The 21,624-nt window shown below is 36.9% G+C and overlaps 2 protein-coding genes and 1 pseudogene across 2 annotated transcripts; 1 reads left to right on the top strand and 2 right to left on the bottom strand.

The window, feature by feature from the left end:
• The first annotated feature begins 1,769 nt into the window (after positions 1-1,769).
• LOC143623270 (protein transport protein SEC13 homolog B-like) lies at positions 1,770-5,317 on the top strand. Its single transcript, XM_077094222.1, has 2 exons — positions 1,770-1,790; positions 4,256-5,317. The coding sequence occupies exon 2, from the start codon at positions 4,286-4,288 to the stop codon at positions 5,189-5,191; it is 906 nt and encodes a 301-aa protein (XP_076950337.1). The 5' UTR covers positions 1,770-1,790; positions 4,256-4,285; the 3' UTR covers positions 5,192-5,317.
• Positions 5,318-6,729: 1,412 nt separating this feature from the next.
• On the bottom strand, positions 6,730-9,564 carry LOC143623169 (putative glycerol-3-phosphate acyltransferase 8 pseudogene; annotated as a pseudogene).
• Positions 9,565-10,253: 689 nt separating this feature from the next.
• On the bottom strand, positions 10,254-19,723 carry LOC143623269 (signal peptide peptidase-like 4). Its single transcript, XM_077094221.1, has 14 exons — positions 19,391-19,723; positions 14,353-14,508; positions 14,089-14,200; positions 13,854-13,973; positions 13,614-13,765; positions 13,314-13,496; positions 12,901-12,935; positions 12,451-12,613; positions 12,312-12,365; positions 12,118-12,210; positions 11,903-12,045; positions 10,871-10,941; positions 10,697-10,780; positions 10,254-10,599 (listed from the first exon to the last, which is right to left on the bottom strand). The coding sequence occupies exons 1-14, from the start codon at positions 19,544-19,546 to the stop codon at positions 10,493-10,495; spliced, it is 1,629 nt and encodes a 542-aa protein (XP_076950336.1). The 5' UTR covers positions 19,547-19,723; the 3' UTR covers positions 10,254-10,492.
• Between the last annotated feature and the right edge of the window lie 1,901 nt (positions 19,724-21,624).

Below are 21,624 nucleotides of genomic sequence, written 5' to 3'. Positions count from 1 at the left end.
GGTTTAAAATGGGTTTTAGCATAATAATAATAATAATATGGGCCAAAAGCATATCATCAAAATATTTGGCAGCTACGATTTTTAGAACTTGAAACCGTCTTAATAACAACAAAACGAAAGATCGACGTAACTTTATCGGAACCGAGTTAACACAATATTGATGTTTACATGTTACTAATATTCTTATATTCAATTTCACTTGTCTTTCTATGTCAGTATACAAGTTAGGAACAATCAAGGTGGTAAACTTATTATTATTTTTTTTCACAAACATGATTCAAACTTGATTACGTAATAACAACAGGAACCATGTACGATTTAGTCTAGGATTTCAAATGCTTGTTACCTGAGTTCTGATATCGCACGAGAGACAAAAAAAACGGTTCCTCGCCGGATAGACTTGCAGCGATGGCGACGGTAGTTACAACGGTCCCTGTGGCGGCGGTGCAGAATGGAGACAACCGTAGGTGTGTCTGCTAGTGTGTACGGAAGTGGGTTGGTTGTAATTGGCTATAGGATCGCTGGAAATCAATGGGTTGGTCGTAAATAGGTTATCGAAAGTGTAGCTTGGAGAGAGTTGGGTTACTACATGATGCCATACTGAAGAGGTATGTTGTACATATTTGTCATCATTTTTTTTATATCCATATTTTTCTATGCATAGGGACTTCTTCATATGTTGTTTATATGTACTCATGGATATGTTCAATAAACAAACATAACAGGTTAAATTATTATTATTATTATTATTATTATTATTATTATTATTATTATGCATCGAGTATACCTTCTGTTCATTCATTTTTATTTTTCATGTTAATATTATTTTATAATTTTCATTCTTAGGTTACATTCTATGTGTTTCTAAGAAAATTTATTTATTAGATTCCTATATTATTCGATATATATATATATATATATATATATTTTTTACGTGATTTATCGTATATTTGTTTTTAAATTTAGGGCTATTTCAGAACTAGGGCTACATGAAGAGACTAATGGAAACTTGGGATGATTAACTCCTAAATGCAAAACAAACGTGCACAGCTTAATGGATATTTTTGACTTGTTCTTCACACTAATAAACGAGTGGTACACGTGTCCACGTGGGTCCGACACGTATCACTTATATACTCAGTAATAAGAATTATGTGTTTAGAAAACACGTGTACTGCACGGGTTAAATAAAATATAATGTAATATGTTAACACATATAGTCGTCAAGTTATGTGTCTAAAAAATTAAACGATAATTATAACTTCTGTTAAGTTAAATTTCAAAGCTTTATTTACATCTGGTTTAAGTTCTTTTTATGTAACTGATAAATGTTAATCAATTTAAGTATACTTAGTTCCTTAACTATCCTTTGAACATAGTTAAGTGGAAAATGAAGTAAGAGCATGTTTTGTAAACATTGCAAAATATGTCGGGGGAAGCCTGTTCATTCCGTTTTGTTTGTCATTCATGTGTATCAAACGCAAAAGTCATTTTGCAAAATAGAAGACGGTTTTGTAATTATGCTTCAGAATATATATGACAAAAAAACAGTAAATGGGTTTATAATGCCTCGATACCAAACCCGAACTGGTTTCCAACCCAACCTAGACCGGCAGTTCGATACTCAAACCGGGTGAAGATCTGACCCGGTTTGAGAAAAAAACAAAACGCTTTTTCCTTTCCCAAACGGGTTTATAACCCGGACCGAATTGATTTAACAGGTTCAAACATATTCTCTCATTAACCGAGTTTGTTTTCACTGGGTGGCTTAATTACGCGAGATCTGAAAGGTACGTCTTCCTTTGTTTAGCTTCGGATCAGTTGTTTATCTGAAATGAATTAATTAATAACTGATTATCAATTAGGTCGTAATCATCGATCCTGAATGCAATCGGAACACTTAATTATTTGGTATAATTTGTTTATGTCCTTGAATTCACAAAATGCCCTAATTTGATCCGGTTAAAATATTTAATTTGTTCAGGATTGAGTAATTGTTCATAATTCAATAGTGTATCGATTAGAAAAATATAATCAGGATTGAGATATTGACTTGTAAACATCCGGAGGCTCGTTTTGACTTACCAGAGCTCGAGCTCGGGCTCTTTTATTAAAGCCAGGCTCATTTATTATTTATTAGTTACATAAAGGATATAATACACCTACAAAAATACCTATATTCACAAATTGATCCTTTAAATCACATCACAAGATCTCGGAATCATCAATACATACCCAATTAATCATCGATTCACCCAAAAAAAAAAACAGATTTGGATCGTCAATCGATCGGTTTTTTAGTTTTCTTCACGAAACCCGTTTTTAGCGTATTATGATTTTCTTGAGTGTTTTTGTATTTTGTCTTTGAGCGTTTGTTTTTGCCTTGAGCGTTTTGTTTTTGGCTTTAGCGTAATTCGCGTACGTTAAGAATTATTGTACGTGAAGTTAACTCTTATTAATTAATCTATATACATTTATAATTATTTTTATATATTTTGAGAAAACCTTAGACGAGCCTAAGCTCGGCTTGAGGTCAGCTGTGCACTTTGAAATCAATACATAAAAAGTCTAAAAGTGGTAAAATTTGAAAATACACAAGCACGAGCCTAAGCGAGCTTTCCATACAAGGCTCGGGCTCGTGTAGTACAGAGTGAAATTAGCTCAAGCCAAGCATTGACCTGTTTAAGGGTGGTTAAGGATCTAGCTCGAAAAAGCTCGGCTCGTTTCAAGCTTTTAATCGATCCGTTCTCGAGTAGCTTGGGAGCAGCTAAACTTGTTAATGAATTATTGGTACTTCTGAATATATGTATATATGTGTGAACCCTCGGGTGGGCAAAAGTAAAATTGCACTAATTTTGACGTTATTTTACTAATTTTGTGAAAATAACGTTAAAAGTGATGGAAGGTTAATCAGGCATCATGTGGTGGCGTTGATAGCCGAAAGACAAGGGTACATGCACCAATCAGCCGGCGTCCCGATGATTGAGTGCTATGTGCCTTATGTAATATGTCCAAGGCTTGATGCAAAACTACTATCGAGCCGGGGGTCTCACCGGAAGCAGCCTCTCTATCCCCATGGGGTAGAGGTAAGGCTGTCTACATCTTACCCTCCTCAGACCCTACCATAGCTTTGCTATTGGTGGGATATACTGAGTACGATGATGATGATGATGATGATGTACTTCTGAATTACTTATATGCAGACACTGGGTATGGATATGCAGACACTGAATTACTTATATCCGTTCACGAGTACCTTATTACCTTGTATATTTATTTTTTTATTATTACATTAGATGACTGTTAGTAGGTGCCTGGTAAACACTATGAGGCTGGTTACCACTAATTCATATATCCCAAGCCTTAGCTAATCATCTTATCAATGTGGTTAAGGGTGCTGCTAAAGTGTATTATAACGATGAACACTTTTCTTAATTCCAATTACTATACCTGATCCGTGTACAACAAATCATTAACTGTGGACTGCAATATCTAACATAGCATTTAGGCTGACTTCAACAAATCAATAAGCTATTAACAAACGAACCCACTTTCAGTATTGCGTTATAGGCATTTACTCTTATATATTAGAATCTGTTGCAGCTGTATTATCTATAAGGATAGAAGATTATGCTAAAAACTAGAAAAAATCAAGATGGGATATTTTATTACTGTAACCAACCACTGAAGTTACTGAACGTATAAAATATCGTTGCACATTACAACTATCCACGAAAATCCTATGTCTATTAAAATTGATGTGCGGTTATCAATATATGAAATCCATCCAACCAAAATCCCAAATTACTGATATATCTTCAAGGGGTCTAATTTATTTTGGCTTATATCTTGGATATTTATACATTAAGTGGGCCAGGGACACCCCTTCTTTGTTAAGGGGATACATCGTTAATTCTATCACCTAATTGAGACATTGAGTTTGGTATGAACAAGTAGATGCTAGTTGTTTGTGCATTACCTCATGTTAACATGTTTCGTTCACGATATGTTGAAAGCTGACCTTAATTAAACCAACTTGTGAATTTAAATTGTGTTCTCGGTTGATTTATGTATGTTTGTCTCACCTTTACATTAACATCTTGGAGAATATGATTAGTTTATTTTATATTTCATCAACATCACAAAAAGTCGGATACTTGTATTGAAAGTGACCCTTTTGAGTTCTGATCGTCATTTACATATCTTTTCTAACCTTTGCATTATTCCCACTTTGTCGAATTTTTTTGTTTTGCAGGATTTCAGTTACTTTTTAAGATAAAGAAACATGCCTGCACAAAAGATTGAAACAGGTCATACCGACACAGTCCATGATGTAAGCATGGATTATTATGGAAAACGAGTCGCATCCGCATCCTCAGATTCCACCATCAAAATCGTTGGTGTAAGCAACACCACCACTTCCCAGCACTTAGCCACTTTGACCGGTCACAACGGTCCAGTCTGGCAGGTCGCTTGGGCCCACCCTAAATTCGGGTCCTTTTTAGCCTCTTGTTCATACGATGCAACCGTCATAGTTTGGAAGGAAGGTAACCCAAACGAGTGGACCCAGTTCCATACTTTTACCGACCATAAGTCTTCAGTCAACTCTATTGCGTGGGCCCCACACGAGCTTGGTTTGTGTTTGGCTTGTGGGTCGTCGGATGGAAACATCTCGGTTCACACCTACAGGTCAGATGGTGGGTGGGACACCACACGGATTGACCAGGCTCACCCGATTGGAGTCACGTCTGTTACATGGGCCCCATCGATGGCTCCCGGAGCACTGGTTGGATCCGGTGCATTTGAGCCTGTGCAAAAGCTGGCTTCTGGTGGGTGTGATAATACGGTTAAAGTATGGAAACTGTCTAACGGGATATGGAAAATGGACTGTTTTCCTGCTTTACAAATGCATACGGATTGGGTTCGTGCGGTTGCGTGGGCCCCGAATCTGGGACTTCCAAAGTCAACAATTGCAAGTGCTTCTGAGGATGGGACTGTTGTGATATGGACTGTTGGGAAAGAAGGCGATAACTGGAATGGTAAGGTGTTGTGTGATTTCAAGGTTCCGGTTTGGAGGGTATCTTGGTCATTAACTGGGAATCTTTTGGCGGTTGCTGCTGGTGATAATAATGTGACTTTGTGGAAAGAAGCAGTTGATGGAGATTGGCAACAGGTGACCACTGTCGATTAGCTTTTCATCGTGTCCGTTTTGTTTTTATACTCCGTTTCGTGTTATTCCTTAACCATTTTAGATTTGTCTTTATATTTTGGTTTTGAAGTATTTTGAATTTGGGTTAAGCAATTTGAGGTTGCAAAATGTCTAGTTTTTATGCTGTGCAAGTAACATTAGAACATGTCTAGTTATTACGTCCTAGAGACCGAGATGCGGGGTGAAAGCTTCACGTACACGATTCGTTTGGTATTAAGAAAATAGTAATAAGTTGGTTTTTTTTTCAACGGCCTTTTGGATCACTAACGAGCTAGTGAGCTACCCGATCATCTCCATTTCCGCCCTCAGGAGGAAACCCAAATAAGAAAGCGTGTATAAACGTCCAATTTAAATTACTAGTACACAATAAGTAATTTCAAGATGCAAATTTATTAATCTTTATGAGATGATACATTGGAAAATCTATGGTTATTAATGCTACATGTCTGGCACAAGTTGCGATACAGTTGTGATGGTTAGTATTTCGTTAACAATGTGTGGATGAATATCGTGAAATTTTCAGTGATTGGTTTCTCATGGTACAAAAAAGGAATACAAGTTTACTATATAAATTGGAATACCAGGTTTTAAAAATCTATACAATGACTCATTGATAATAATTCATACTGACAATTTTACCTGTGGCAGTCATAACTTTTGTTTAGTTGCCAAGGACAATCCCAATCACATAGCCACTACAGATATGCACTTCATTTCTACTCGATGTCACACACAAGGAAGATAAGTTTTTCAATTCACTCATACCTCCATGTGAACGAAATCAAGTAGAAACCAAGTGTATATGTATGATGATTATGCGAGTATATTTGCCCTTAGGAGTTTGCAATTTTGCGTAAACATGGTTTAGATTTTACATATTGTATCTCATAGTTTAATTCGGTGTGAGTATTATGGATGCATAAGCATCTTATGGTGCACATGAAACTGGAAAAACCAAATTATAATAACCGAACACAAAAAAGCCGACGGTTTGGTTTTATGTTTTCATATAAACCGAACTTCTGGTTAAGTTTTTATTTTGCATGTAATAAAAACTGATAAAACCAAACCAAACTGAGTTTATGGGTTTTCATTTTCAATTTTGATATTTAAGTAATTTTTCATAATTTAATAAATAGTATTAACCAAATATTTTAGCTAAAATGTATAATAATCAATTAATTATTAACTAACAAAAGAATTTAGGCCCAAAATATTATCAAGGGCCAATTTCTTTTTTTTTCCAGCTAAAATAAAGTTTCATGTTCAAAATTTCCAAAGCCCAAATGGTAAAATTGAAAACCCGAAACCGGATCAAACCCAAAGAGAAAACTGAGAAAGTAGAAACCGAACAGTTTGAACAACTCGAAAACCGAGTTTTCTGCTTTTTTGGATGCACACCCCTAAACAATATATCGTTATTGTATGATTTATAAGCTCAAATAGGCTGAATGTGGCTCCAATTTGAGATGTAGCCAACAGCTTGTATTGAGCGTTAGGAGTCTTTGTATGAAGCTTTGATGGTTATTTTGTACGTCCTAAGATAAGTTTCATTAATATTCATCTCGTCTTAACAGGGATTACCACATTTTATGATATGCGTGTATAAAAATTCCCTCGATTAGTGAGATATTGAAGTAAGCGCATAAAGGGTATAGAAGGATTCTGAATGGCAGCCAAATATTGTAGACGATGGAGCTCGATGGCCGCTCTAAGTAGCCATCTTGGAAATGTGATTGTGTTTTCAGACATTGTGGTGATACCAAGCTTGCAAAATGGTCCTTTGGTACCATGTATCCCTCCTACAAAAGCACAAATATGGCAACTTGTAAGCATACATAAATCACAATCAAGTGAGCAATCTAGTCGAGTTAGATTGGTCAACTTATTTTATTTTCTGAGGCGTTTAATAGACTATTAGGGGGTGTTTGGTAGAGAGATTTGAGGGTGGAGAATTAGGTTTCTCTTGTTTGGGAGAATTAGGCGGAGAATTGGGTGGAGAATTGGTTTTCTCTGAGAATTGGGTGTAGGCAAAAAGTAGAGAAATCCAATTCTCTCCATTTGGAAGAGAAATGGAATTCTCTCTGCTTCTAAATCGCGTCTCTGCTCTACTCCGTTCGCGTATGATGATGATGATGCTCCGACCGGCGATGGTGATGATGATGCCGACGTCCGGCACGGCGGCCGACGCCGCAGCCACGTCCGTTCGCGTCTCTGAGCCAAAACGAAACCCTAAATCGCGAGGCGGTGTTGCGAGGCGGAACCCTAAATCGCGGTGTTGATGTTGCGCGGCGATGATGATGACGCTCTACTCCGTTCGCGGTGTTGCGACGCGTCTCTGAGCCACCATTTCTCCACCATGATGATGCCGAGGCGGAACCCTAATCACGTCTCTGCTCCCGTTTCTCCACCCATTTCTCTATTGTACCAAACAAAGGAAATGATTGTCAATTCTCCACCCATTTCTATTTCTCTCCAATTCCATTTCTCTCCCATTTCTATTTCCATTTCTTCCCATTCTTTTTCTCTGTACCAAACACCCCCTTAGTTTTAACAAGAGAATCATGAATTATTTTATGTAGTATTGATATGATTAAAGACTGTATTATTTAATTAATAATTAAAAAAATAAAGGTTTTGTGTATGTATAATTTTTTTTACTTCATGTTCGTATATTTTATTTACAAAGTAGTGTTATAAGAAGTTAATGTTTTCTAAAAAAAAGGAAGACGATAAAACATACCGTACTTTTTTCTATAAAATAAAACACATCGTGTTTTTTTTAACTAGATTTAATCTTAGCTTTATCACTCTAATCGAATGACCCATATCTCTTACAAATATAATAAAACCATAAATAAATGAACAAAAAGGGCACACCTCTTGGATGTTAACGACTGAACTTAACTAAAAAGGACAAACAGGAACCAAAACCGTAATTTGCTTTGCGTATTATTTACATCAACTCAAAACTAGACGAACTAACCTTGCAAATGGACATGAAATCTTGATCAGATTTACAATCACCTATTCCAATATCCGGCATATCTTCGCCAAACTCCTTCATAACCGCAAGCCTTTTCAACTTACCGACCAAAATGCCAGGCCCCGTAACAAATCCGGTAGCTCTCTCCGTCCTCGGATCCACCTCGATCTCCGTTCCCAACACCTTTTTAAAAAACAGAAGAAATAACAAAAGAATATTTGTGAATTGTATTTCTTTATGTATCTAATAAATAAAGGCAATGGTTATTCATACACCCTTTTAACACACACCATATCTATATATACACCCTATAAAGGGTATATGAATAACACATCCCATAATAAAAACCAAATGTGAATGCCAATTTACACGCAAACTAAATGTACTTTTAGATCTTACTTTGTCGTCCTCTAAACCTCAATTTGAAAATGACACCTTAGACCTTACTTCAAGTATTTCTACTAATAGAAATTTAAAATTAAAAAAAAAATTATAAAATGAGAATCTCTTATGTCATGTGTCGTCTCTAATGATAGAAATTTAAAATAAAAAACAAATTATAAAATAAAAATCTTTTATGTTATGTGTCGTCTCGTCTCTATGTCTCTACCTCGTATTTTTTCATGTCTCTCTCTTATTAAATAATCTCATTTTCTAATAATGATTTGTTTCTATACTAATAAAAGTACATTTATTTTAAATTATTCTTTATTTTAAGAAAACTTATAATACTTTAGAATCAAATTATATAATCTTATGTAATATATTTTTACATCTTATTATAACCTATTCTTATAACCTATAAGATATGCATAAATATTTATAAATTTTTAGATATGATATTTTTCACCGTATGCGGTACACGAGTTCTAAGCTAGTAATAAATATACGAAATCTAGTAATAAACTCGGTTAACACACCTTCTCGGCTCCCAAAACCTCCTTCGAAAACGTATCACCATCACAACCGGATTCGCCGTCACAATCACCTTCCTCATACACTTATCAAACACTTCAAAACTATCTCTCCTCACATCCACAGCATAAAACCGCGGCAGGACAAATCGTGACACAACCTCTATATCACGTACTTTGATCCCCGAAAACGACACGAATATCAGCATCTTCGCAGCAAGATCATCGGACACAAAAATGTAGACTAGAGAAATGATGGGAATAGATAGTAACACAATAAGGCCACGTAGGAGGCTGCCCGCCTCGATTGTGACAAGTATGTAGTATGGAAAGGAGAATTTGGCTTTGAGTAAGGTCCCGTCGAGGTCCGTGGCGATCGATCGGTGGCTGATGGAGGATAAGTTGCATTCCGATATTAGAGGAAATGATTTCTGGTCATGTTCGGGTGGTAACATTTTGTTATCTGTATAGAGGGAGAGATATAAGGTTCATGTTTTAAGTGTGAGTTGTAGGTTAATTGCTAGTTACGTGTCATTATATAGTATCATTTTGAACAAATCAATATCTAGTAGTTGAGAATTGTTAACTTAATATTTTACATAAGTTAACCCGTTATATTGTAGTTCTCATGATTCGAACATTTGTATCAAAAAGAGAGATACCATAATGATCAATAGTTAACATATCCCCCAACATTGTATGTATCAACGTCTTACATTGTTGTTCTCATAGTTCCCAACAATGTATTATGTATTATCGACGAAAAATGTAATGATTTTCATATCTCCTACAATGTATTATCATTTATAAACATGTATGATTTTCTCCAATGTCATTTGCATGTGAATTTAACTATGAACAAGTGCCAAAGTGGATATCAATGATCAATTCTTGGTCATATGATTTTCTTCATTATAACTAAATATTATATAAAATACGTTTTTACTGTGAGTTTAGTAATGTACGCAACAAAATGGATACATGACATTATTTGTTCGCATTAATGATGACTATATGCATGAATATGATTTGAAACTGTGGATAAACATTTGACTGCAATTGTCGATCAATAAGAGGTCCAATTTCCACGGTTCTGATTATTGACTACACGATCCTTGATCAATATCATATACCGGGATCTAATATTCAAACTTGCTAGAGTTCCTAAGGAATTACTATTATGGTATCTATCATCTACATTAGATAGAAAAACACATTAGATTGGTGTATGAATATACGAAGTGGCGTGTGAAGAAGTTATTGTGGTAATATAGAAGCCCAAAGTCATCTAATCTAAGTATGTTGTTTCTCAAACCTATCAGGAAGTAGCATGTGGGACAAATTATTTTCAAACTATGGCCATTGTCCCTTACATTAATTACTTTATTGTTCAGAAGATAGTTGAACATGAGGACAAATCCAGTCCGGTTCCCCTTTATACCACAAGTGTCTCAAGTCTCCTCGTCGCTTCCCTAACGTCAACATCGTGCCTGCAAATTCAAACCATGATTTTAAACCGTTAACATGCGTTAATTTTCTTTTGTGTCATTCTTGGTTTTCAATTATCCACCAAACGGAAAATCATACCGAGTGTGAAAGGAACAATGTAAAGCAAAGCAGGTTGACCATGTCCGTCCATCAAGTTCAGAGCTACATATGTAATTAGCAGACCTGCAGAACAGAAATCAAAGATATCAACATAATTGAACCAAGAAATACACTGAAAACTGCACACACAACCGTGTTTTTTGGGTTCCGTACCTAGTCCATAGGCAATCATTGCCCATAAGAAGTATCCGGCTCGCAGGCTCTTGTTTGATAACCAGTCATACCTAAAAAATCAATTAGAAAATTAATAATCTGTATCATGGAATGGTAACATTTTATTTTTCTAAAGCTTTCATGTTATAGATACAGGATACCTATTGCTCATTATGTTTGTTACAATTCATGTGATTTTTTGTTCATCTTCATGAAGAGTAGCTTAGATGGTTAACTAAAGCTGATAACGGTGGCCTGTTTACACACAAGGGTGTGAATTTCTTACACGATATTCGTAGGTTTGGATTTAGTCTAAACTGGTCCGGGTCAGTGTTGGGTCAACCCGTGAATGTGTTTAGCTAAACAGGCCGTTTTCAAGTCACCTGGCGGGTTTGGAGGACGAGTTGTCTAGTCTCTAACCGATTGGGTATTTTATGTCAAAATTTACAAGAAACAGGAAAAATATAAATCCAATTAATAATTAAAACATAATCATTTTATATGCATTTGTATTTTCTATTGTAAATATGTATATTTAGGATATTGATATAAAAAAATCAGGTTAAACGAGTCGTGTTCATGCCAATCCAACAAACTAGTGTCATGTTCAGGCAGGCACGTGTGTCGTATCAAATTTTTGGGTTCATGTCAGGTTTTATGCATTAAGCTATATATTTTGAAAAGAAAACAAGTAAAATGAGTCAAAGTGGCCCAAAGTTCATACTTGATGCACAAAACCTGCTATAGATCATTTCATTCAAAAAATATATTGTCTTTGAAATAATATAACATTTGCCAAACTAATTATTAATAAAACTCAAAACTTTTGGATAGAAAGTGTTTCCAGTCAACTCACACGGACTAATTTTGACTAGTACCAAAAACACCAGACCCATCCATTTTCCATCTCTATATTTAGACAAATAGTCAAACTAAGCATCAAGTCAAAGCAGTTATCATTTTGGTGGAGTGATCTAAGGTTTATAATTTCTGCAAGTTTAATTTTTTATGAAAGGAACCAATTGTACAAACCTTAACGAAAAGGCAACTAACAGCCCCGGTAATATAATGTCACCAAATCCGATGATGCTATAACCACCCCAAGGATCGAACATTCGTGGGATTTTCAGCAACATCGGGATGCCATCTTCTCCACTCTTATCACCACGTGCCACCTGTACTTAAAAGAAACAAATAATCATTTGTGGCAATTTTGAATATAAATAAAGTTAATCATTAAATCTCACCATTATCATCACACTTTCATCAAACCACCATTTGGAAACAAACACCCAGAAAATATCATACAAGAATGCACAGCAGAGGAGGACTGTCCCAACCTAATTTGAGAAAAAAAAAGTAATATTAATAATAATAATTGAAGCCCATCAGACAATATATCAGGTTAACAATTCAGCTGATGATAAATTTATACAAGTACCTTGAGATTAGGCACTCGTATTATCTGGATAACCGTGATTATCAGCGCGATACCCTGGTTTAAGATGAATACAAAATCAGTATACTGTTTTTTGTACTTAACGGCGCTATTTATGTATTAAAAAGGGAAAATATCTTACAAGTATATCTTGACCAATCCAAGCAAAGGAAATTCTGCGATAAACAGCCCACACAACAGCAAATGCTATACAGAATGGAGAGACACCGATTGTCAAATATGACACGGCACCTAAAAATGGAACCTTGACGAACGTTTGTGAAGAATGTTCAAACCATCTGAAACTGCAATATTTGATTGTTAGTTTAGACTTTAGACTATTGACTTATTTGGCCATATCTATAATTAAGTAATAATATTGTCAATGCACCAGTCACTATTATTAGCCCAGTTATAGCTACCACAACCTCTATTGAAACTATAACTGATAATAGTTTATTGTTACATGTCCTCCATTTACATAAACTGTGTGTGAATATTGTGATCTATTTAATGGTTAATTGATATTTATCTCAAAAAAGTTAGAAACTTGCATGCACGAGTAATAGTTAAGAAAAGGTAACTTGAATACCATGATAAAAGAGCCACCAAACAAGTTTGCAGACCCTGAAAATTGAGAAGAGCAAAAACTCAGCTATCAATAACTTGATAATCAAAGAAATCAAATATGAAATAATTAGGAATGAAGTATGTAGAAGACAGTAGGGCACCCAAATACGTATCCGGTTTCGTATATAGTAAATCCAGCAAAAATATGCTGAATCATTGTAAAATACCAAAACGCCACACTTTCATTACATTAATTCGCTTTTTGACAAATCGATACAAGGTTGTTTTTGTCTTTTCAAAAAATTTAAAGGCATTTTCCCCATTAAGCACGTTTGATAGCTAATTGGGTGGTCCATAAAGTAGCTTCAATATAAGGTTGGCCTCCACTTACATTATCCCATATTATTATTATTATTATATGACTATAAAACACACCTCAACACCACCAATGGCAAACAAGACAACAAGGACCTCAATAAACCAGTATGACATCAGCTTGTAAAGCATGACTAAGAAACATGATGCGATCACAACAAACAGAACTGCGGATGTTGTGTTGATGTCCACCACACCACTTGATCGAGAAGATTCTGTAGTCAAGTATTCATCAGAAGCGTCCTGGCAAGAATATTATTATTATTAAAGCCCAGTAACTCTTTTCAGTATTTATCCTTTGTAAATGATAAAAAGCCTTTTGAAGGTCAGTTCAATAGATGCATATAAGCTTAGGATTACCTTTAATATTTTGTCCTGTTCAATGGCTGCTTCTCGTGCAGTCCATGCAGACCAGTAAGATGCACATAATATGGTACCGACAGCCATAAGCCACAAAAACACCTCAGCAACATCAACCAGAGGGCGCTTTGGAGAGTATAGCTGAACATAAACTGAGGGGGAAAAAAAAGCATATCTTCAACGAAAAATAAATAAATTGAACAATAGGTAATATTGCACGCACATAATTGTTTCAAATACCATTTAACTTATTCTGTACATCCGTTTCCAAGCTTGTACCAGCATCTTGGGGAAGCATGACTGCAGGGATGCCAATTTGCACATCAGTTTCATCTGGTTCACACACCATCTTGAAAAGCTCTGTAGAAATATCATGTTCAGTTTCACATGATGAGAAAGATTTTATTGAAATATATAGATATACAATAAGTAAAAGGGGCCATTAGAAAAAAACAATAAGTAAAAGGATGTGTACCTGTTTGGTTGTTAACAATAAGGATTGCTGAAGCGCCTGCAGCTTCAGCAACATGTGCCTTGGCAGTAAAACTGCAGTTGCCTCGGTGCACCAAGATAACTTCACCGGTAAGCTACAGAAATAAGACCTCCGAATGCTGAGTTCTGATATAAGTAGCAAACTCAAAAGGCTATCAAATAGCAATCCTCACACTTACCATTGACATGTATCCGACTTATGTGTATTAGACTCTGTGTGTGTGTGTGGAGAGAGAGAGAAGTGAACCTTGTTTTTAGGCGTACTACAACAATCCGGAGGGTCTGCAAGAGCAACTCTACTTTTATTAGCATCCTTCTCCTTTGATTCCAAAGTAGGACCAAATCGGGCACCAACACCTACAAATTCTTCTTCATTATCACCAATCCAGGTAGGAACTTTGACCTGTTATGCAACAAGTCAGCACAGAACAAGAAAACCTTGACTACAATGATGAAATAACATTTACATCAGCAAATAAAGTTTTCATATTGCAAAAACTTCTACAAGATACACATGCATCATCTACATTGAAGATACACATGCATCATCTACATTGAATAAGCAACTTCCATCATAGAGAATTTCCAGATTATACTTCACCAAACTCTATAACCTAAAATCACGCCTAAATCATAGATTCAACCTGATAATCTTCATTTTTGTTTATATTAAATCAACAAATTACAATGTCATTAGCCCTAAATCATAGATCAGTAGATCGCAGCCAAATATTCCTCATTTTTGTTACTAAAATTAACTGTCAATACAAAATCAACTAATTTCAATGCATTTAACCGCTACAACGTTAAAAAAAATATTAAATAATAATAGATTGATTCTTCAAACCACATATCCTAATCTAACAAACTGACAACAAAATTGAATTGAAAAATCAACTTGCAAAAAATAATAATATGTAGGAACTTTGACCTGTTATCCAACAAATCAGCACAGAACAAGAGAACCTTGACTACAATGGTAAAATAACATTTACATCAGAAAATCAAGTTTACATATGCAAAATATCTATGAGATATACATACAGAATCTACATTAAATACACAAATTCATCACAGAGCATATCCAGATCATACTTTACCAAACTCTACAACCTAAAATCAGCCCTAAATCATACATCAGTAGATCACAACCGAATAATCCTCACTTGTTACTAAAATCAACTGTAAACACAAAGTTAAAAATTTTCAATGTCATTTAACCACTAAACGTAAAAAAAAATGAATCATAAATTGATACTTCTAAGTTCTAACCACATATCATGGCCTAAACTCTGTAACCTAAAATCAACCCCAAGTCATAGATCAGTAGATTTGTTACCAAATTCAACTGTAAATACAAAATCAACAAATCTCAACCTCATTTAACCGCCAAAAACGTCACAAAATGAATAATAAATTAACAATTCTAACCACATATCCCAGTCTAAACTCTACAATCTAAAATCAACCCTAAATCCTAGATCAGTAGATCACAACCTAATAATCCTCACTTTTATTATTTGTAGGGGTATGGTGCTAAACCCGGTTTTACGACCGTAAAATTATTATGTTTGGCTTATTTTATTATATGGACTAATACAATGTTATTGGGCTGAGGGGGTTTTGTGGAGGTAACCCTAACTGGGCTAGGCCCATTAGGGTACCATGATGGTGGCCATGAGACTCTCTATATAAGGAGGTCTCCACCTCCTTATTCAGGGGTCATGCTCAATAAGAGCCACCACCACTTTTTTGTGTCTGTAAACAAGAGATCTTTTAGATTTCTTAGCAGTCACCTCCACACCACCGAAAAACCATTGCAGGTCTCAAGCGCAGCCGAGAAGAAGATCAAGACGTGGTCCGTTCATCTCGAAAATCCGTGGAAACATCGTCATGGATCAGGTCAGATTCATTTCGTGTTTCGACATTGGCGCCATCCGTGGGAGGGCAACGAACTACCCTTCGATCTTCATCTCGGCTGTCAGATCTCTCCCAGGAACAACCCAGATCTGGAAGTTTACAGAAAAAGGCTTCAAAGCTTGTTCTATTAAAGCTCAAAAAGATCCATAGATCTAAAAGAGGCTTCCAGATCTGTGCGAAAAGAAACTGCCGGACTCGAATGATCAAGTCTCCGGATCTGTGATGGTTTTAAATCTGTTCCGAGCTTCAGATCTATCCAGATCTGATTCACAGATCTAGATCTAGATTACAGACCTGGATTTTAGGTTTAAAATTGTAGGTCTAACTCTTAAATTGCAGATCCAAAAATTACCAGATTTCCGCCGCCATGTACACGCGCCCGCGGATTCTCACTCCGCAGCCGTGCATGTGCCACCGCGGAAACCACCATGCGGGTTTTGCGCAAGAGACCTCCGCCATGCACGCGCACTCGCGAGTCACCACTCCATCGCCGTGCATGCGTGCATCAGGCCTCACGCCAAACTTAAAGGTTGGGAATCCTCATAATATCCCATATGGCTACGCGCCAAACTTCAAGGTTGGGAATCCTCATAATATCCCATATGGCTACGCGCCAAACTTCAAGGATGGGAATCCTCATAATATCCCATATGGCTACGCGCCAAACTTCAAGGATGGGAATCCTCATAATATCCCATGTGGCTACGCGCCAAACTTCAAGGTTGGGAATCCTCATAATATCCCATGTGGCTACGCGCCAAACTTCAAGGATGGGAATCCTCATAATATCCCATGTGGCTACGCGCCAAACTTCAAGGATGGGAATCCTCATAATATCCCATGTGGCTACGCGCCAAACTTCAAGGATGGGAATCCTCATAATATCCCATGTGGCTACGCGCCAAACTTAAAGGATGGGAATCCTCACAATATCCCATATGGCTACGCGCCAAACTTAAAGGTTGGGAATCCTCATGATATCCCATATGGCTACGCGCCAAACTTAAAGGATGGGAATCCTCATAATATCCCATATGGACACGCGCCAAACTTAAGGGTTGGGAATCCTCATGCCACATGCTCACGCATCACATATGCTCACGCATATTACACATGCTTACGCATCACATGCTTACACATATCACAGTCTACGCGCACGCGCATGCAACATCTGCGCGCGGCGCGGGACATAAAGCCTACGCGCACGCGCATGCAACATCTGCGCGTGGCGCATAACACAAAACCAAAGTCTACGCGCACGCGCATGCAACGTCTGCGCGTGGCGCGGGACATAAAGTAACCCGTAAGTCGCCATGCGCGCAGGCTTCATTATTATTATAGCTCGTAAGTCGCCTCTCGCGCAAGCTCCATTATTATTATAGCTCATAAGTCGCCTCGCGCGCAAGCTTCATTATTATTATAGCTCGTAAGTCGCCTCTCGCGCAAGCTCCATTACTATTACAGCTCATAAGTCGCCTCGCGCGCAAGCTTCATTATTATTATAGCTCGTAAGCCGCAACTCGCGCAAACTTCATTATTCTTATAGCTCGTAACTCGCCTCACGCGCAAGCTTCATTATTATTATAGCTCGTAAGCCGCAACTCGCGCAAGCTTCATTATTCTTATAGCTCGTAAGTCGCCTCACGCGCAAGCTTCATTATTATTATAGCTCATAAGACGCCTCGCGCGCAAGCTGTTATTATTCTTATAGCTCGTAAGACGCCTCGCGCGCAAGCTTTATTATTCATACAGCTCATAAGACGCCTCGCGCGCAAGCTGTTATTATTCTTATAGCTCGTAAGACGCCTCGCGCGCAAGCTGTTATTATTCTTATAGCTCGTAAGACGCCTCGCGCGCAAGCTGTTATTATTCTTACAGCTCATAAGACGCCTCGCGCGCAAGCTGTTATGATTCTTATAGCTCGTTAGACGCCTCGCGCGCAAGCTGTTATTATTCTTATAGCTCGTAAGCCGCCATGCGCGCAGACTTCGTTATTCTTATAGCTCGTAAGTCGCCATGCGCGCAAGCTTCATTATTATTATAGCTCGTAAGTCGCCTCTCGCGCAAGCTCCATTATTATTACAGCTCATAAGTCGCCTTGCGCGCAAGCTTCATTATTATTATAGCTCGTAAGTCGCCTCTCGCGCAAGCTCCATTACTATTACAGCTCATAAGTCGCCTCGCGCGCAAGCTTCATTATTATTATAGCTCGTAAGCCGCAACTCGCGCAAGCTTCATTATTCTTATAGCTCGTAAGTCGCCTCACGCGCAAGCTTCATTATTATTATAGCTCGTAAGCCGCAACTCGCGCAAGCCTTATTATTCTTATAGCTCGTAAGTCGCCTCACGCGCAGGCTTTATTATTCTCATAACTCATAAGCTGCCTCGCGCGCAAGTTATGTTACATTATTATCAAGATGCGCGCTCCATCTTTCATCAGGCCTCGCGCCACTATGATGCGTGCTATATCTTATTTATACTAGGGCACCATCATTATCACAAGGACCGCAACAATGTCACCATCATGGGGAAAACCTCCCAAAACTCAGACAATAAAGACAAGGCCAAAGAAAAGGGAAAAAACTGCCCCATGACCTAACACACCTCATAAAGTCCAGCGCTCCACCTAGACGCTTACACGCCCAGGAGCAACGCTGGACTTGGGGGGCTTGTAGGGGTATGGTGCTAAACCCGGTTTTACGACCCTAAAATTATTATGTTTGGCTTATTTTATTATATGGACTAATACAATGTTATTGGGCTGAGGGGGTTTTGTGGAGGTAACCCTAATTGGGCTAGGCCCATTAGGGTACCATGATGGTGGCCATGAGACTCTCTATATAAGGAGGTCTCCACCTCCTTATTCAGGGGTCATGCTCAATAAGAGCCACCGCCACTTTTTTGTGTCTGTAAACAAGAGATCTTTTAGATTTCTTAGCAGTCACCTCCACACCCCCGAAAACCATTGCAGGTCTCAAGCACAGCCGAGAAGAAGATCAAGACGTGGTCCGTTCATCTCGAAAATCCGTGGAAACATCGTCATGGATCAGGTCAGATTCATTTCGTGTTTCGACAATTACTAAAATCAACTATAAACACAAAATCTACAAATCTCAACGTCAATTAACCGCCAAAACGTCAAAAAATATTAATAATAAATTAACACTTCTCACCACACATCCTACTCTAGCAAAATGACAACAAAATTCAACTAGCAAAAAAATAATAACACATAGCTAACGAATCAAAGTTTATTCCTGTACAAATACCTACCTACACATAAACACCTAAGAACTAACAACAATAAAATAATAACGATCTAAAATCAAACTGCAAACACTGAAATTGATTCAATTAAACCATACCAGCACGAAATTATTATCACATCCAGGCCGTTTAGGTGCCACGTCATCCTGATGAACTATATCTCCGGCGAAAACCACCGGAAAGCTGCAAATTAGAGCAAACAGAGCTACCTGAACCACCACGGATCTGCTACGGTCAGTTACTGCTGCAAACATTGGATAATAATTGTATAATTTTGATGTAATAAAACGGTTATTAGTAGGAGATGAGCTAATAATATAAAGGAAAAGTCAAAATTAGGGTTTTGTTTATTTGTAGTTTGGTTTGTTAGTTATCGTAGTAGTGCTTAGATGATGGTGGAGATGAACATGGTACGAAATAATAATGTATACGTACAGGAAGCGTGTATGTATATGTGTAATTTTTATTTTTTTTTTTTTTATTTTAACTTGCTTTACTTGGTATTTAGTGTTGCTGCTGGCTTATTATTGGACCACGCGCGCCGTACAGCGCGTGGGGTGTCACGCGCTTTGAAAGTCGTTGCTAGTTGTTTATTGTATTTTAACGGGATATGAAGAGGTCGGTGATGAACAGATGAATTAAAAAATAAAATATGTTTTTTTTTTAAATTGTTTTAAGTTAAATATTATTATATGTTTGCTTGTGTTTTTATAAGCGTTTGGTTTCTTATAACACGTTGACGAGAGTTCGAATATTTAAAGAATAAGGAAAATGTCAAAACTATTATACCGGACTTGTATCAAATAGATCACTTGTATATGTACATGGAACGATTTCGATCAGGTAACCGTATCAATTTAGCCAATTTGATATTGGCTCGTACGGGTACTCGTATTGTTTTAGCATATTTGTTACTCGTACAAGTACTGGTATCAAAATCATTGAAGATGTGAAAAAAACAAAACAAAGTTGGTACTGTACTAAAATACAGGTACACGTACCATACCATAAATTCGGTACGGTATTTGGTACTCATTTTTGTTGATATTCGATATTGGTATATAGTGTTGTTGGCTTCTTTTATTTGGTCGCGCTAGTTTTTTATATTTTATGTTAATGTTGATGGGATTAATGGAAAATGAAGAGGTTGGTGATGAACTGATGATTAAAATATGTTTATTGTTGTCAATACTCCTTAGTCTAAGTGATTCAGGTGTGATACTAAAAAACTACAAGCTAAAATTGAGGAAGTCTTGGGTTGAAGTCTCATTCGTGATAAAAATCATCATCATCGTACTCATTCATGATAAAAATAAAAATACTAAAAAAATAGGAAGTTTCAAGTTGGGTCATAGAGTTTTTGAAGTTTTCTCATCTATGATGAGTTTACTTCTAAAGGTGAAGTGGAAATGATTGGTTTGTTCAGTGACATGTCACTCATCTAAATGATCGTTACTATAAATATGTTTACTTGTGTGTTTAATATGCATTTGGTGTCTTATGATACGTTGACGAGAATTTGAATTTTTAAAGATCAAGGAAGATGTCAAAATTACTATTTCCCCACCTAACAACCGTCGTCTCTATGTTTAAAGTTCCTATAATCGGACTTTTATTGAACAAATCACTCTTGTTTAATTTTTCAAATCCCATCCCTCCTATCAGTTTATTGGAATGGTTTCGATCTGGTACTAGTATCATTTTGATATCCGTTGTGTATTGGTACCCGTACCAATTTAGCTTATTTGTTACTCGTACTGATACCAGGATCAAGATCATTGGGTATTTAAAAAAAACAATTGGTACAATATATGGTACTCATTTTTGTTGATATTCGATACCAGTTTATTCGGTACAAGTATGGTACCGATCTCACCCCTAGTATTGGCACAAAGATTTTAGATTTTTGTATTCGGTATTTGTGGATACGTGCATTTTTCGGTATTCCGCTATTTGATACCCCTTTTTTTATTTTTACTTCGAGTTTAATTTAATTAAATTGAAAAGTAGTGATTACATCGAAACAGAAGGCAAGTGGGCAACAAGTTGTACCGTTGTCCTCTTTTAAATTACAAAACTCAATCTTTTAAAAACTGTATTGGCTGATATTGGAGCCATAACATTAGCCGCTTTTATCAATTTATTATGGTTCAAATCTTGCAACCTAAGAAAATAACTTTTGCTATCCATCAATCCAACCCATTGACCGACCCAACCGGCATCTACACAGTTGGCTCGTAAGTGTTCAACCATGTGTCCAGTGACGGATCCAGGAATTTTTTTTAGGTGGTGCACTACTATTTGATGTTTCAATTTCATAAAGTCGGGTATA

This window comes from Bidens hawaiensis, unplaced genomic scaffold (genome assembly GCF_021521415.1).
Source record: "Bidens hawaiensis isolate Kalapana, Puna unplaced genomic scaffold, B.hawaiensis_p1.1 tig00003356_1, whole genome shotgun sequence".
Lineage (NCBI taxonomy): Eukaryota > Viridiplantae > Streptophyta > Magnoliopsida > Asterales > Asteraceae > Bidens > Bidens hawaiensis.
This window is presented reverse-complemented; position numbering and strand designations above follow the sequence as displayed.

Bases quoted from the DNA above. Each gene is read 5' to 3' on its own strand.
- LOC143623270 (XM_077094222.1), top strand. From the start codon at position 4,286: ATGCCTGCACAAAAGATTGAAACAGGTCATACCGACACAGTCCATGAT.
- LOC143623269 (XM_077094221.1), bottom strand. From the start codon at position 19,546: ATGTTTGCAGCAGTAACTGACCGTAGCAGATCCGTGGTGGTTCAGGTA. The intron at 14,201-14,352 runs GTTCACTTCTCT...TTATTTCTGTAG, and splicing joins GTAGTACGCCTAAAAACAAG to CTTACCGGTGAAGTTATCTT. The intron at 12,936-13,313 runs GTGTGTTTTATA...CTCAATTTTCAG, and splicing joins TTGCCATTGGTGGTGTTGAG to GGTCTGCAAACTTGTTTGGT.